This window comes from Danaus plexippus, chromosome 7 (genome assembly GCF_018135715.1).
Source record: "Danaus plexippus chromosome 7, MEX_DaPlex, whole genome shotgun sequence".
In the NCBI taxonomy this organism is placed as follows: domain Eukaryota; kingdom Metazoa; phylum Arthropoda; class Insecta; order Lepidoptera; family Nymphalidae; genus Danaus; species Danaus plexippus.
In genome coordinates, this window is record NC_083541.1 from 6595308 (window position 1) to 6612638 (window position 17331).

Genomic DNA, 17331 nt, shown 5'->3' on the forward strand with positions numbered 1-17331 from the left:
TTTATATTTCTGTAGATGTTTCAAAGATTTCCTTAAATTGGTTGCAATAAATAAAGTAATTGCAAAAGAAATATATCAGAGATCTAAAATATGCACAATCATTACTTTTAGCTAATTCTTATAAATGGTCAAATATAGTCATTATTGATAATTAAAAGGAAGATAATCCTTATAAAGATTAAAACTTTTTTATTTAATTCACAGTTTTTCTTAGATAACAAAATATATTTTTTAAAATCATCGTATTTGCAAAAGTTTTAGATAAAGGATCTCTTTTTTGTTAGGAAATAAACTGAAACAGCTAAGGAGTCGCCCATAGTATAAATAATATTTTAATGTCATGACAACAGCAAAAATGTCACTTGGGTAATACAAATCAGTTTGGAAAATTGTCTGTGGAGGTATAGATGACAACTTGTATTTACATTTTCAAGCATAATCTTTTGAAAATATCTAAAATTCATTAAAGAAATGGCTTCTGTAAAGGACGTTGCAACTCTTTATCAAAATCTTAAAACAGAATGGGCGAAAAAACCACGCAAGTTAGACAAATGTGGCGAGCTTCTCAATAAAATAAAGGTAAGGAGGATGACTTGTCAAATATCAGCAAACAGTATTATAAAGAACAAAAATACCAAAGTTTATTTTATATTTTTATAAATTTATTATATCTTTATATTATAAAAATTACATTATCTTTAATTTCAGATTGCACTAACCCATCTTAGTTTCTTACCTAGTAATAATGAAGCCGCTAACCAAAAAGAATTGATATTAGGTCGCGATGTTTTGGAAATCGGAGCACAATGGGCTGTAGCGACTAAAGACGTAAAGGCATTTGAAAGATATATGTCTCAATTAAAATGTTACTACTTTGATTACAAGTAAGAAATTATTATAATGTCCAATATGTAATATAATTTTATATATGCAAGTCTATTATTAAGTTCTTTCCTAGTATTTTAATTAGGTTTGGTATAGTTTTGTTTATTCAAGTAAAGCACTTAATACTATATATAATTTTATGTTTTAGAGATCACCTTCCGGAGTCAGCCTTCACTTACCAACTGTTGGGTTTAAATCTTTTGTTTTTGCTGGCTCAGAATAGAGTTGCTGAATTCCACACTGAACTCGAGCGTCTCCCTGTTGATGTGATCAGAGCGGATCCTTATGTCAAGCATCCATTGGCTTTGGAACAGTATCTGATGGAAGGAAGCTATAATAAAATTTTCTTGGCTAAGGTACTGTATAGATTGTTTGGGTTGTACTTTTTCAACCAAACTATACCTTTATTAAATATTAAAAAAAAAACTTTACAGTAAAATTAAAATAATCAAATATTCTTCACAGGATAATGTACCAGCAGAGAGTTACACATTGTTTATGGACACTTTACTAGATACCGTGAGAGGTGAAATAGCAGCTTGTATTGAAAAGGCTTACTTGTGTATATCAAGCACTGAAGCTGCCAGAAGGCTTAACTTACCTAATCAGCAGGCAGTTTTGGAATATGGAAAGAAGGTATATATATGAACAATAAAACTTTGTAATATTAAAATAACAGTTTCTTACAAAATGCATACACAATTGGCTTGACTGACTTTGATAGGACTTTCTTTGGCAGGGTAGATAAAATAATGGTTAAATTGGGCTACTAGTATTTATTTTTATTAATGCAATCATAAAAAAAACTATTCCATTTAAACATAGTTGCCCTTAGTGAGTTAATAAAACTTGATTGTTATTTTGTTGTATCAATTGCAATTCATTTTATAATTTAATTAATTATAAAATAAAATATTTAAATCCGGTCATAACAATAACCAAAGACAATAAAATACGCTTACCACAATAACCACTTTTTTCTACTTTTTTTGCTACATTCATTATCTGCTTTCTACATTTTTTATATAAGTCTATTGTATTGAAGCATTGAATTGTGCTGCTTCAAAATGTTTGAGATTAAATATTTTTTTACATTTCTATTAAATGTATATCAGATACTGGAAAAAATATATTTTTTTCAATTTTAGACATATATAGTATAAATTTGTAGTGTATAAAAAAATATATTTAAAGTTACTAATTCTATTATATGTCTTGGTCCAGGTTATAACATTTTACAGCATAATACATAAAATGTGCACTCAACTCTTTTAAAAAAGTATTGTTGTTTTTAAAAAAAAGCTAAAGCACATTAGTGTGTAAGTTAACTGATAAGCTTCCCTTATTGGTGTATATGGCCCTGTTTAAATTATATACTGTGATTTAATCATTCTATCGTTTTGCTAGATGAGTGCCTGTGTGAGTAAGTAAGAAAAACCTAAATATATGTAATTACAACATGGTAAAGTAAACTTAAGATTACTAAAAAAAGAAACATTTGAAGCCTTCACCTAATTACAAAATAATTAATTTAAATAACATAAAAAATCAATCTGTCCATGTATAAAAAGGTTTTTGTATTTAATTTAGAACTATGTATAATTTAAAAACCTCATTCGTCTGAAAGTCCTGTAATAATAATACTAAACTTTTGTTTCTACATAGCGTAACTGGACATTGGGAGCTGATAACTGTTACCACTTCAATGCAGCTGAAGAAACTTGTATATGTGCTGCCGGCGTCTTCCCATCAGCGGAACTGGCCGAACAGACTATAGAGTATGCCAGACATCTTGAAATGATAGTATAAATGTATAAGCTTTATGAATAAAACCTCATTTAAGAATTCATTTTTTATTGATCCCTGAACACATTGTTTTGAATACAATCAGGTTGTTGTTATTTTGTTTTTTATACACTGAAATCAGTACATCTTGAATCAATTAATATTCTTCTAAATTAATGTATTGTTTCTATATTATTTGCTTTTATGGCTTGTGTAAACAGTTCCAAAGCCTCTTTGAAGTTCCAATTTCTGTCCACCAAGTAGCTAAAAGCAGAAAATGTTTAGTATTTTCTACAATGAAATTAATGTTAATTATGAAAAATTATCAATTTTCTTTACCTTTCACATTGTTTTTCATTCGCGTTCGTTATTTTCATTAAAATGTAAATAAGGCGGGTTTTTGTATTTTCATCGGGGGTGGAATCAAATTTAAAACACAACGCCCTTTTTGGAATCTAAAAATATAACATGTAAAATTGAGAAAACTACGTTTTAAAGGATTAGATAATGAAAATGTTTATAATATATCACAATTATATCAGACACTTTAAATATTAATTTGCATTTAATAAATAGCATAAATAAATGTAGGTATATTGAGTGATTTCAACAGTTATTTTCTACAAAACTAATTTATTAAAACTTATTGAAATGTGTAAGATTTTTTGATATGGCAACGATCCCATTGATTTCGGCGACGCCGCTGTCAAACATTGTTAACCTGCGACGAAGAGTGTAAAATATAAAACTGACAATATTATTAAATCTGTGAAATATGAAGAAACATCAAACTCGACAAAAAACTATTAATGATCCAGTCATTGTATCCCGGGTAAAAAATTATCTTGCTGAAAATGTGGATAAGACATTCGTTGATGTTAGCCAAATGGCGCGTTCTCTTAAAGAGCGCTATCGTGAATACAGCAACAGAAGCGATAATGCATTTTGTCAACTGGTTGAAAGTGCCTACAAAGTGGTATTACAGAGCTACGGATTGGATGGAGCTTCCACGTCAGAGGGCTCCGAGGAGGAATCTGATTTAGAGTTATTAGACGAAAACAACAGTGAATTGAATGATCGCTTATTAGCTATGTATAAAATGCAGGATAAAAAACGACCGCCGGTCATTCGTCGAGCTAATGACAAATCTGGTGAACCCATAGATATATTGAGCAGTGACGAAGATGGCAGCGCAGCCCCAAAAATACCCAAAATAAATGATCAAATAACTATTACACCCCACATACCAAATCGAAATACAAATAGTACAGCGGTAGAAAGTCCTGCACGTGAGAAATCGCAACCGATTCAGAATATAGCAGATAAAAAAAGGAAATTGGAGTCAAATAAAAGTGCACAACCTAAGAAAAAACCTGAACTTGGTACTGTTAAAAATGTCAAGGTTAGTTTTGAAGATATCGGTGGTATATCAGATATTATAACACAAATTTGTGATCTTGTGTTGCACATGAAACATCCGGAAGTGTATGCAAAACTGGGAATTAAATGTCCAAGAGGAGCTCTGTTGCATGGACCTCCAGGCACTGGGAAGACATTGTTAGCACATGCTATTGCAGGAAAACTTCAATTACCTCTTATCGCTGTTACTGGTACTGAACTAGTTGGAGGAGTCTCGGGAGAATCTGAAGAACGAATCAGGGAGCTGTTTGAAAGGGCCACAACGGTTGCACCATGTATCTTATTTATAGACGAAATAGATGCTGTGTGTGGAAACAGAATGAATGCTCAAAAAGAGATGGAAAAAAGAATGGTTGCTCAACTGCTTGCTAGCTTAGATAGCTTAAATGAAAACAGCGCCTCAGTTCTTATACTTGCTGCTACAAATAATCCTGATTCTTTGGACCCTGCACTCAGGAGGGCTGGTCGCCTTGAACAGGAGATAACTTTAGGAATACCTTCACTAAAGGCGAGAAAAGAAATATTACTAATTCTATGTAAAAATCTAGCTCTCGGTGATGATGTTAACATGAATAACTTGGCTCAGATAACTCCCGGTTTTGTAGGTGCTGATTTACAAGCTCTTGTTAACAAAGCAAGCACATATGCTGTTAAGAGAATCTTTGCTAAAATAAGTCAGAATAGAATAGAAAATGTTAAGGAAGTTATGGAAAACAAAGATAACGAAGATAAAATACCGAATGGTGAGAATAGTAATGAAGAAATTGTTAAGGAATCTGATGTAGTAGTGACTGATAATGTTTTGGAACCATCAATACAGGATAGCACCACTGAGGCAGTGAACTCTCAGGAAACCGATCATGGTAGTGGAATCATTGAATCAGTACAGAAAGCACCAGAAATTGAGATTAAACCAATAGACCCAGTTGATGAAGTCTTAAGCCTTCTCGAAAACACTCATCCTTATACTTCGGAACAGTTATCTGGATTGGCCATCATACAGGAAGATTTTCTAAAAGCCCTGAAAACAACCAAACCTTGTGCTGTAAGGGAAGGTATTGTCACAGTTCCTGATGTTACATGGGATGATGTAGGATCTTTAAATCAAGTTCGTAAAGATTTACAATTAGCTGTTCTAGCACCTGTGAAATATCCCGAGCAACTAAAGAAACTAGGATTGTCATCACCAAGTGGAGTTTTATTATGTGGCCCACCTGGATGTGGGAAGACTTTACTAGCAAAGGCTGTAGCTAATGAAGCTGGCGTAAACTTTATATCTGTGAAAGGTCCCGAATTGCTTAATATGTACGTCGGTGAAAGCGAGCGGGCAGTCCGCACATGTTTTAGACGCGCGAGAAATTCAGCTCCTTGTGTTATATTCTTCGACGAATTCGACGCTTTATGTCCTAGACGTAGCTCGCACGATAACAATGGAGCTGCGAGAGTGGTAAATCAACTGCTGACAGAAATGGATGGCATCGAAAGTCGAGAAGGCGTCTTCGTTCTGGCCGCATCCAATCGACCAGATATCATAGACCCTGCGGTGCTCCGACCAGGCAGGCTGGACAGGATCATGTATGTTGGGATGCCAGCTACAGAAGACCGTTACGATATATTGCAGAAACTGACTAAGGGAGGAACTAAACCGTCTCTCAGTCCGGATGTTGATTTACGAGTTATCGCGGATGTGACCGAAGGTTACACTGGCGCTGACTTATCTGGTCTGGTTAGAGCCGCTGCAACCTACTCATTAACCAATCATATCGCCAATGGCACTCTCGACGGCGAAATATTTGTATCATTCGAAGACTTCAGATCCGCTCTATCTAAATGTAAACCATCTATATCTCAAAAGGAGCAATTGCATTATGAGAAGTTGAGAATAAAATATTCCGGTAGTATATATGAAAGGGACATGCTGATGGAGACTGAACCTACTAATGAAGAATCTATGGATACTGTGTAATATAAGTTTGTGTTATAGATGAAAGTATGTACCCATTTGTATCACGTCCTTATGATAAGTGTATTACAGTGCCAAAAATAATTTGGTGTTTTAATTTACTTTTGAAAATATTTAAACAATTCGTTTTTAATTGTTAAAAGCTTATATTAATATACATGTATATAACATTCTCAAGGTTAATGATACCAAATAAAGATTCTGATAACGATTAATTTAAAATCATTAAGTATTCAAAGTAAGAGAAGCATTATTAGGATATTGAATGAATAATTAAGTGATACAAATGTTAGAAATCTATAAATTTAGTCTTACGAATTTTAATTTCAGTGACAAAATATAAATATTTTGATTACAACTGTCTTTTTTTAATTAGCCGAGGGTATGACTATATAGAAATAAGAAAAATTAACATCAACATTAAGCATCCATACAATTAAAACGGTTAAGAGAACTCACCAGAACTGAATTGTCAAGTTGTTAAAGTTTCTATTTACTGACCTGTATTCACTTTCATTTAAATTTAAGTTTATAGTAAATTTACCTACATTTTAAGTCGAAAAAGGTAAAGTGTAATCTTTATTTTGTTTTCAATAAAATCTATTTTATGCTATGAATATGAAATATCAGAAATTAAGAAATTATTTTAAATTTTTATTAGAATATGTTACTCAGTTCAAAAATAACAGCTTACAAAATCCTCTTATTACAGATTAGACAAATAAACAGTTATTTAATAACTTAATTTGTGTTCAATCCCAGTTTGCGGACGCATTAAGATGTTGTGATTTTGTATATATGAGCGTGCAAATTTCATTAGTGAAATAAAGCCAAGTACACACTTGATACTTACCCGTAAACATAGACAATTACATTTGGAACTCAAGTAAAATGATTTTTAAAAAATGAAACTCACCGAAACAATTTGAAAAGCTTTTTTTTCCCATTCATAATAAGGTTCGTCGATGTGAACCATCTCATTGGTTATTTTGTATTCATAGCCATTTGCGGAATACAACGTTACTGTACGTGCGAACGTTAAAAGACTTTCGTTTTCCGCCAGTGTCTCGGCCGTTACTTTGAAGACGCCGTTTATCGTGAATGTTATGGATGTATCCTTTGTGAATTTAATTAAGAAAAATAGTCGCGGTTTATTTAAATTATTCAAAATATTTTGATTTTATTTAAAATGCAAGTTTTTGAGAATAAAATATGTAACTTACTGTAGAATAAACAACGTCAACAGTGAACGTGGAGGGGTCGTGCTGTATATTCGGCCATTTTTTCAATAATTTCAAAATATTAGAACTACCCTGTATATAGTCGAGGTCACTGGTCAGAATATTTCTATTTTTAATAAGCAAGTTCAAGGCCAGCTTATTTGATGTGTTGTAGCCTGTAAATAAACATTATTATTTAAATAGCGTCAAATATTAAGGAAATTTATTTCTCTCGTCAAGAAACACTGAAAATATATAAAAGTTGGTGAAGTTAATGACATTTGGCACACAGATAGTTTAGAGTATTTTAAAACAGAAGACATATTTTATTCCGTAATTCATTGTATAAGAGTAGTGTTTTATGAGTTCATATCTAAGATAGATGGCGCTGACTTCATTAATTTCTTTATGGATTTAATTCCGACGTCTGTGCGGACTAAGTCGCGACAAGCTAGTTAATGTAGTAAAAGACGTATACGTACGCAACTGTCCTCTGTGAGTAACGGTCATAACGGCGTTATCAGCATACATAGATTGCATAGGTCTTCTGTCATCAGGACTACATTCCAATAAAGGAAAAAATACTTCTAGAAATTTCTCAACAATATTCCTACAATCTTCTGGACAATAATTCTGTTTTGTATTTGGAACAAAGTCGTGGATTATTTGAATTCCATCCTGTAATTGAAATTATCATTTTGTATGTGACTGTTATTTGTGTAATTTTTTTTTTTAAATTTTGAGTTTCTGATTGTTATTTTGGAATAACTGCTGTTTATTAAATATATATGGATGTATACATGACACATGTACCAAAACATAACATATTTATTTTGCACAATTATTGGCAGTCTGTCTGTTTGTTCCGGCTTATCTCTAAATCGGCAGAACCGATTTCAATGGGACTTTCATTAGCAGAGAGCTGTTATTATAAGAAGTAAGAAAGGCTGGTAATATTTTTTTCAAAAAAATGATATATTTTTATTATTCCATCAATACTTAATCAATGGCACAATAAGACATTAATATATTTTGACATAAAAATAAAAAATTACTTACTATTTCTCTCAAACTGGAAAATATACTCTTCAACACTTTGACATAATGATCTGATTCTATGTAATCATAACAAAGAGGATTTCCTTCTAGAGATAGCTTTAGTAAATGCAACTGTCTAATTGGAAGCAAACTCAGGACACTCTCAATATTGTTATGGGAAAGATCTAAAGCATTCAGCCTAGGTGTTGATTTATCTAGATTAAAACCTTCTATGCATCTGAAAGATTTGAATATTTTAAGATAATTATATTTTAATATTAATCTAAAAAAAATATGTTGCTATTGAAAACATTTTACACGTACGTTATTTTGTTATGTGACAATATAAGTTCAGTCAGTGTATGCCACGACACAGAACTGGGCAAGTGTATTAATTCTGTTTGATTGAAGTTACGGTGAAGTGGATAGTATATAAAGTGGCTTATATCTGAAAATTATGTAAAATATTATAACACATACATAATATGTATATTATATATTTACATAATTATCAAAACCAAATATGACTTACCTGTTTTCAAGGTAAACTCGCTCAAATCCAACTTACTCTCACCGTCATATCCCATACATAGTCTCGATCTCAAAACTATTCTCGGTAAGAAGTCAATCTGTCTCAAGGTGAGCACAGTTTGTGCTATCGACAGTCTTACTTCAATATTATCCCTGCGGATAACAAAACCCAGTGAATGAATGGTCAGGAGAGCACCTTTGCTCCTGATGACGAAGAATTTGCATTCCTTTGGAGTGAACTGAAAATAACGATTTCAAATTCATATATAACTAATGGTAAACGAGTGTCAGATAGTTTAAGTCATCTTAATCTAAATAAAAAGCCTAAGGTTCAGCGATTGTTAATTTTTTGCATGAAATTTTTGGGACTTTTTTATGTTACTGATTCATTGTTCTAGAAAAATCCATTTATTTAATAACTGTCGAAGTCCCAAAAAGCTTTTAGGACAATTTAATGTCATCTACCTACTATAGTACTTTTTTATTAACATGACACAGAAAAAAATTACGATTGCTTACTAATATTTACATACAGTGTTGAAGAAATTGTTAAAATTAATGAATACTTATATCTTGTAAGGAAGATGTATTTTATAAATAATCAGCAAGACATACTTCTATAAAGCAAGGAACAAAATGTTTTCCTTTCAAGTGATCAAGGACGAGATCCAAAACGTCTTCCTTCGTCCATTGCTCCGGATAGCCTTCTACCTGTTTGAGACAAATAAAGTATTCAATTTTATTAAAAAAAACTAAACAGATTTCGATGAAAATTTACAGTAAAACAGTTCAAACATTGAAATAAGACAGCTCATAATTTATACCGGAATTTTTAGTTTATTATATTTTCGAAAACTATATACGGATCGTTAGACGTTTTTCATTGGTTATAGAATGAAAAACGCGAAACGCTTCGTATGAGCTGTGACTATACAAACTACGGATTAGTTTTTTTGGATAAAGTTTTATGACACAAACAACAGATGTCGCTGACGAAGGGTTAACATTTCTATGGTTGCGGCACATTTCTTTCTGAACTCAATGCCGAGGTCCAAACGAACGAAAACGCGGTCAAAAACTAGTTTCATGTAAGCATATCCATTATATCACACATACTGCTATCAAGAAGAAAGCTGAATCCTTTTCGTATTTCTCTTCCATATATTCCTTGTTCATCATCATCAGAGTCTGTTGATAAAAAATATTAATTAATTATACATTAGTACTAACTCATTGTTAAAAAAAAATATGAATTTTTATATGTACTGTAGTATATTGAGTGAAATAATACAGTATTTAATTATCGCTTGTACTATGTTGCCTGTTATTATCTGTTAGGGTGAAATTTTCATATTAGCTCTTATTGATATAGTAAATAAAAAAAATGTATGAAAAATAAAATAGATTTTAAGATTTTTACTCGTGGTATTATTAGTTTGGTTCGCTTGGACTCTATGTCCCATACCAACAATATAAATATGTATAGCCCAGTATGAGCCATATATTGTGTTATATTCTATGAGTATTTATATACCTTGGAACTCCTGTAAGAGACCGTTTTTCTGGTCACAATGCTGTTCTTCCACGGCCATGTAGGTAAGAAAGCTAGCACAGTACCGTCTTTGCTCTCCAGTAATTCTTGTTTCTCATGAGCTGGTATATACCTCCCCGAGCCATCTGATACATCTCTTTAAACGGAAGAGTATAGTCAAAATTAATTTATTACAATTAAGATATTTGTTTGGATGGACGTTTGTTACTCCGTCATCAATCGGCTAAAATTCCTGCCTGTTTGTTGGACAAACGTATACCAATGCAAAGTTGTGATAAAATAAATATGCTATAAGGTTATTTACGTTAATGTAATTTCAATCATTCTTTATACCAAAGAGTTTAATTAAATAAATTTAATAAAATAATATATGTTTTACACAAAAAAAAAAACATTAAGAAATAATAAAGTTTTAATACTAACCGGATAGAGTGATCTGTGTCGACGCTGACGTTGATAGTAAGCCTGGGTTTTTTTTCGGGTGGACCGAGTCTTTGAAAGGCGCTAGTACGAGTCACGCTTTCACTGTCCGGGGAGTCTGGAACAGCGTACAATATATTTCGTCATTGATGTCTAAGCAGAATTTAGAGTATCTACATTCAAATCTCATATAACGGTCCTTATTAACAAAGATCTCATTAGGTTTTTTATGCCATTAATTTCTATTATATTTATTGAGTAACGCAACGTATCTCATTTTCAATAAACTTAATCAAAATCGACTTAACCAACTAAATTAAACTAATATTATTCGGATATACGCGTGTTTTATTTTTGTAAAAAACTACATACTCCCTACGTTTCGGTCATATGACGTGTCATTCACATCTCGTCTGCCCGTGATCAAGGTTGCTGAAAAGCAACCGAAAAACAAACAAAAATAAAGCACTCGTAGTATATCCGAATACTATTAGTTTACTTTAAATTAATATAACTCGCGAAAGTCTTACATCTTATCCAAAAAGTAAAAAAAGAAGAATATTGGATTCTATCATTAAGCGAAAAACACAATTTAATAGTTGATGGAAATGGGAGTGAAAATTAAAATATTGACAAATTATAGTGAAAAAAAAAATTAAATTTTACATTATATAATTATTTATCTCAACATTTAATATTTCATTACTTATAGGGATATGATACAAATTATTTAACATGAATAATTAATTAAAAAAAAATCTTCTACTTATACCTTCCTTAGCGAGTCCTTCATAGACATCAGATGGCGAATACAACTGTGAGACGTTTGATTCATCCGTCTGAACAAATATTTTTTGATTTAAATTCAGATTATTGCTTGCATATCCTGTAACAAATGCAATAATTTGTTAATTCCATACAAAAATAAGACTAAGATCGCTTTAAAGTGTACCTTAACCCACCCTGAGATTGCATTGGTCCTAAGTCGGTGTTGTGCATAAAAAAGTTTTGGGCATCTGAAAAATTTATCGAATTTTTTACTATATATAGTAAATATGTATAATTATAGTGAATCGAATATTTTAGAAAACTCTTATACAGTGGCATATAAAAATATTTCTCAAGTTAAAGTAACTGATATTGTTGGAAGTAGTACAAAAAATTACTAAGTCCTATTAATATTACTCTAATAATATTAAATACAAAATACATTACTATGACTTGACAAAGACTTTGTTCAGAAACATAAAAAGTTATACAAAAAAAAAAATCGATATATCTTTACTTTGTGCTAGAGGTGTTTCGATGTGTTTGCTTTGTTCACAAATATTTGCATGAATACTCTCTCTCACAACCTTATTTGAATCAGATGTCACCGGCGGTAGATTGTCCTGGTTGGAATCTGCGGTAATATATATAAAAATAACAAAATAAATTAATGTATAGATAAAACTTTACCATAGACAAATCAAACAAGAAATATTATTTGATATTTGTAAAAAAAAATGCAGGGCCTATTTGTCAACAAAGTAATGAATTTTGGGAGAATTACTTGAAGAGATATTAATTCAAACATAAATGTTTATATAAAAAAAAATATACAGTGTCTATGATTTTTTAAAATGTAGACATCTTAATTTTAAATAAATCTTTTCCTATAATCATTTAATCATTTTTTAAAATTATAAACAGACAAATGGTTCACCGTTCTGTGGCAATTCCTTCTTAATAGCATTACTTTCTTTGTCAGTTTGACTCATATTGATCTGTTTAATTTTTGTATCTTGATTTATCGATTCAGCTCTCTTTGGGTATTGGTCTTGCAATTTCAATTTGAAACCAGCGTTTATATCTTGTTGATTTTTATTTCTGAAAATGTTACAAAATTATATATATATATTCTATATTTACTAAATATAAAAACATGAGACTTATACTAATAAGTTTTGGAAATTTATTGGATATAAAACTTAAGTAACATATGCACTAGCAATATTGTTTATACTCACATTTCATCTCCAGCCTTCGATAAATTTTTGTTGAAAATATCATCATCGTTTAAATCGGTCACCCCTTCCTCAGATTCAAAGTTAATGAACGACGGACTGTCATATACCTCACATTCATGGAATTTATAATTTGTGTGCATATTTTGATTGAAATTAGTAATTTTGGAATCATATACAGGAAAATCCTGTCCACTAGTATTTAAGCTTGAAGATGCAACTGGCTCAGACAGTTGGTTAGATATTTGAGCAGTTGTATTTTGTGAGATTTCGTTTTTAGAAGTGCTTGCATTAAGATTTTCATTTTCGTTTCTGTTTGATGTATCACTATCATTTTGTTGAGCAGATAGTGGTGTTGAATTGCGGATCTGTGCTTGTGGATTCATAAATTTTTTGTTAACCCATTTCATATGCGGACTGAATCTAGGACCTGACATAAGAGGCCTATCGTAAGTAGTGTGTTTGTTTTTATTAGTTAATTGTTGCTGTAATTTGAACAAAGCTGCGATTCTTGTCATTGGTGTGTCCACTACAAGACTTTGTGGATTAGGCTGTGGAAGAAGAAACTTCCTTTTGCGTTTCTTTTTTTTCTTTTTGTTGGTTCTAAAATTTTTAATATAAATATGTAGTTTTTTATTTATTGATAGATATTCAGAGTATTATAATAAATAGTTACATATACTTATAAGAGAAAATGTTACTTAATGTTTTTTTAACTATAAGAATATGAAGGAAACTATAGTAATTTAAAGATTTTTCCTTGATAATTAAATCTACCTGTCGGTTATTTTTTGAAAGAAGCTAAAGATTATATACTTACAAGGCAACATTGATATTTATATTAGACATTCTTAAGTTTTAAAATTGTTATTTAAATCAGTCTTCTTCTTCTTTAGTGGCGTTTCTTTTAAATCCTTATATTTATTTATAAACATATGAGTTTGACGTCTCGGTTGTGATTTTGACAAGAGGTATGCCATTGACAGTATTGTTGAGGTTGTCATTGTTAATCAGATTATCACAAGCCTAATAATAAAACGTGTTCATAGGCATGTAAATTTTTTGGGTGCCCATATTTTTTTTTAGTTAAAAAAAATTGTTTTGATTATTTACACATAAGATTCAATTACTTTTTGGTATAATAATGTCAAAGAACAGTAATACTTTGAATATTATAAAAAAGAAATATGAGTGTGTAACTTTATTTTTTATAGTTTCTATGGTTTTGTTCTGTGCCATATTTAATGTGGTCATCTATTAAAAGTTATATTTTTGTAATTTATTTTTTTATTGTAAACTGTATGTGACATATAAACCGAATTAAATTTTATATTTAGGTATTCTTCTAAAATTATATTAATATATTTGAATCTTATGTTTTTAGCGATGTAAGTACATTATAAATCTTGTAATTCATCTAAAACTTTTTTAGTACAACATTTTGAAATTAACTCTTTTTTAAATCCTGTTTACGTAAGTTAGTGGTAAATTGTTAAATTAATTAGTTAATTTTATTTTTCTTGGAATCTATTTTAAATTTGGATTATTAATTATTGTATAGTTGTGAAATAAAATTAAAAGGATCTTGGCGAATAAAAAATATATTTAGGAAGATAATAAAATAAAAAGAATTAATAAGGTTCAAGACCCTGTTTTCGATATTAAATTGAGATAATTAACTGTAATTATTTCATTCTCGTCTATTTACATACATATTTTTATTTTAAGTATAGTTTAAATGTAAAACAGAATTTTATCTTAATCTGATGTGGTTAAAAAAAAATAGTATCTTGCAATGACAATATTATTTCATAAACAGTAAAACTTGTTAAATTTTTATACATAAAATAAAATATAATACAGATAATGAATAACTTATTTTTATATGTGAATCGTATGTAATCTGTACCTACAAAACAATAACTCTAAATTTCAGTAGATACCTAGATACAATAATTACGCTCTGAAGACCATTGTCATTTGATTGGTTTCTGTCATGAATAGCTTAGTTAGGCTTAACAAGAGAGTTATGAACAGAATAACGGTTGTGAAACACATCTTTGTTCAGTAAATGTTATTTATGTTGTGTATTCCTTAAACGATGGGACCAGCATAATTATAGACATTTGTAATGTCACCGCTCCCCTACACGCTTGTCATGAATGTAATTGTAAAGGTGTAATCTCACGGTCAAGCCATTTGGCATCATTCCAAATGGTTTTAGTGTAATGGATTGACACCAAATAGATGATAATAATCACTCTAATTCTTTGATTTATTTGCTTCACTGGATTGAAATAGTCAGCCAACTCTAAGGAATATTTTCGTAGTTAATAAAAATATTTTAGAAATTTTAGATAATTGTCATATTTCTGATTGAATTGAAAGAATAAATTCAACGTAAACACCTTCTACTAATTATTAAAAGTGTGTGAGAAAATAACTACGCGCAATCTTAAAATTAACAGTTTTATTCCGAGAAGAATAAAACTGTCTTTCAAGTTTGAGGATCACATCACATCATATATTCTGAATGAAAGTTAAAATAACCTTTTATTAAAAAAAAAACCTTTAATATTTTGATTCTTTGTTTAAATTGTTATATGTAAATGTTAATTAAATACTTGAAATTTTAGGTCCTTACATAATACGAAAAAACATTTTGTTGAATTGGTCGTCTTGATGTCAAATAATCTGACATTTGGTTAGGAATTCAGAAATATAGGTATTTTTTTTTTATATTTGTGTTTCAAATTTAGCGGGTCATAAATTTACACGCCATTTATTTCTTCCTTCTCATCTTTCGAGATATAATAAATTAAACTTGAAAAATTGTATTTTTGATCAATCTGTGTTCAACAGTGATTCAAGTGATGGAGTAACAGTTCATAGGATTATTGATGTATTTGAGAAAGCTATTATAATAGATAGCAATGAAGGCTTTTGGTTTAAGCTTTTCGCTTTGGAGATTTAGCTTTCTAATATAAAATAACATTTGCAAATCCCATTTGATTAAGATTAATTAAAAAGATGATTCCGTTAAACCAATAATCAATAGCAATAATTAGGTAATATCTAGAACTTGACGGGTGTTGTTCCTTTAAATTGTCACGACATTTAGTGGAGTAGGCCTACGGGGGAAAATACGGTAACAAAAACGAATCCAGTACACTGCTTCACAGGTGGCGTGGCAATATGTGCTCATTATGTGTAATGTGACAGAATCGCGATATCATACCGATTTAAACTCTTAGGAAAATAAAGTCACTGAGCCCATTTTTGTAAAGAATTTTAAGATCTACGACTTTGGATTTCGAGAAAAATCAAAGAAACCTCATAACTTTAATTCCGAATAACTTTTGCACTAAATGATTGACATGAATCGATTTATTTGTAATGGTAACCCCAGCTTTCCATAAATATTTGGTTTTGCAGGAATTTTTATGGGTAAATTTATTGGATTATACGACTATTTGTATTTTATAAAGTTGGACTGGTATTGTTCTAACCAATTGCTGTATCCCGATACCATTAAAACCGAAACTTCATGATAGATAGTCAATAATATGGAGATGCGATTGAAATGTTCCAAACAACAACCATTTTGTCTAGGATTCGCTCTAATAAATGACTATTTTTCCCGAATTTTCTTGCAAGTAAAATATAATTCACGAAGTGCAACTAACTGTTAATAAATTAAAAATTATCAGGATACATAAACAATAACAGTAGATACATACTTCAGTTAATTAGGTATATTTTCCATATAAAAACTTAACGTATATTTTTGTGGTGTACTTGTTCCAAGTTGTCCATTAAAATTAATTATAAAATTAATATTTATTTATGAAATTGATGTCAAATAAAAAAAAATATCATATATAATTAAAGTCTGTAATGCTTAAGCGATGTCTGTTGCTAAATAATGGCAAAGTGTATTTCGTTCCTATTTTTCCTTAGGATGTCGTTTTGCTTCGAGCAGTTTTTTAATTAAAATATATTTTTGTTTATAAACGTATCAAATAGATTTGACATGCCCAAGTTATAGTCATACATGTCTTACAAATAAAATCTCGCTAAAAGTAAGAAATTAATATTTAATGAAGACCGGCCGACAGAGTCCTCTGTCGGTGTGTTTTGCAACAAAATACTTAATGTTTTAGGTGGTGATATGTCAATAACATTTGTTTAAAAACTGTATATAATTAATTTTAAAACTTCAAAACAATATTTCAATAACATTTTTGAACCTAAAAATTTCAAAGCGATATTAAAAATATGCACTAACAATATCCAACGGCACAAAATGCAATATTACTCGTTAAGTCCACTTGACCTGTAGGTCCCCTTATACAGGCTGTGTTATTACAATACTCCACGTCGAAATATTAAGGAACATAAGCGAAATAAAGCAAGATCAAACTCCGAAATTAATAACATAAGGCGGAAAACGGGAGTCAGTGGAAAATTGTTTCCCTGTATAATACCTACTTAGAATTCTTCGTGCGCAAT

General features: G+C 30.4%; 3 protein-coding genes across 5 annotated transcripts; 2 read left to right on the forward strand and 1 right to left on the reverse strand.

Moving 5' to 3' along the window:
* Positions 1–367: 367 nt before the first annotated feature.
* On the forward strand, positions 368–2730 carry LOC116771016 (26S proteasome non-ATPase regulatory subunit 8). Its single transcript, XM_032662717.2, has 5 exons — positions 368–579; positions 709–884; positions 1034–1241; positions 1351–1521; positions 2551–2730. The coding sequence occupies exons 1-5, from the start codon at positions 472–474 to the stop codon at positions 2692–2694; spliced, it is 807 nt and encodes a 268-aa protein (XP_032518608.1). The 5' UTR covers positions 368–471; the 3' UTR covers positions 2695–2730.
* On the reverse strand, positions 2723–13796 carry LOC116771014 (uncharacterized). 3 transcript variants are annotated; one of them, XM_061520785.1, is made up of 18 exons: positions 13640–13796; positions 12823–13422; positions 12519–12682; positions 12099–12215; positions 11776–11829; positions 11586–11699; positions 10817–10931; positions 10376–10529; positions 9958–10029; positions 9457–9552; positions 8843–9080; positions 8635–8758; positions 8332–8548; positions 7755–7950; positions 7276–7448; positions 6969–7169; positions 3010–3125; positions 2723–2934 (listed from the first exon to the last, which is right to left on the reverse strand). In XM_061520785.1, exons 1-18 carry the CDS (start codon positions 13666–13668, stop codon positions 2844–2846), a joined length of 2871 nt encoding a protein of 956 aa, XP_061376769.1. In that variant the 5' UTR covers positions 13669–13796; the 3' UTR covers positions 2723–2843. The 3 variants fall into 3 exon arrangements, with proteins under 3 accessions (XP_061376769.1, XP_061376770.1, XP_061376771.1); XM_061520786.1 differs by lacking the exon at positions 11776–11829; XM_061520787.1 differs by lacking the exon at positions 6969–7169.
* On the forward strand, positions 3368–6410 carry LOC116771015 (nuclear valosin-containing protein-like). Its single transcript, XM_032662716.2, has one exon. The coding sequence runs from the start codon at positions 3446–3448 to the stop codon at positions 6053–6055; it is 2610 nt and encodes an 869-aa protein (XP_032518607.1). The 5' UTR covers positions 3368–3445; the 3' UTR covers positions 6056–6410.
* Positions 13797–17331: the final 3535 nt, after the last annotated feature.

What these genes read in the sequence shown, in the direction of transcription:
- LOC116771016 (XM_032662717.2), top strand. Translation starts at nt 472, where the DNA reads ATGGCTTCTGTAAAGGACGTTGCAACTCTTTATCAAAATCTTAAAACA. An exon ending in TGTTACTACTTTGATTACAA is followed by an intron (nt 885 to 1,033) that starts GTAAGAAATTAT and finishes TTTATGTTTTAG; the next exon opens with AGATCACCTTCCGGAGTCAG. An exon ending in ATAAAATTTTCTTGGCTAAG is followed by an intron (nt 1,242 to 1,350) that starts GTACTGTATAGA and finishes TATTCTTCACAG; the next exon opens with GATAATGTACCAGCAGAGAG.
- LOC116771015 (XM_032662716.2), top strand. Translation starts at nt 3,446, where the DNA reads ATGAAGAAACATCAAACTCGACAAAAAACTATTAATGATCCAGTCATT.
- LOC116771014 (XM_061520785.1), bottom strand. Translation starts at nt 13,668, where the DNA reads ATGTCTAATATAAATATCAATGTTGCCTT. An exon ending in CGAAACACCTCTAGCACAAA is followed by an intron (nt 11,830 to 12,098) that starts GTAAAGATATAT and finishes TAAATTTTTCAG; the next exon opens with ATGCCCAAAACTTTTTTATG. An exon ending in CAGCTTTCTTCTTGATAGCA is followed by an intron (nt 9,553 to 9,957) that starts GTATGTGTGATA and finishes TGTCTCAAACAG; the next exon opens with GTAGAAGGCTATCCGGAGCA.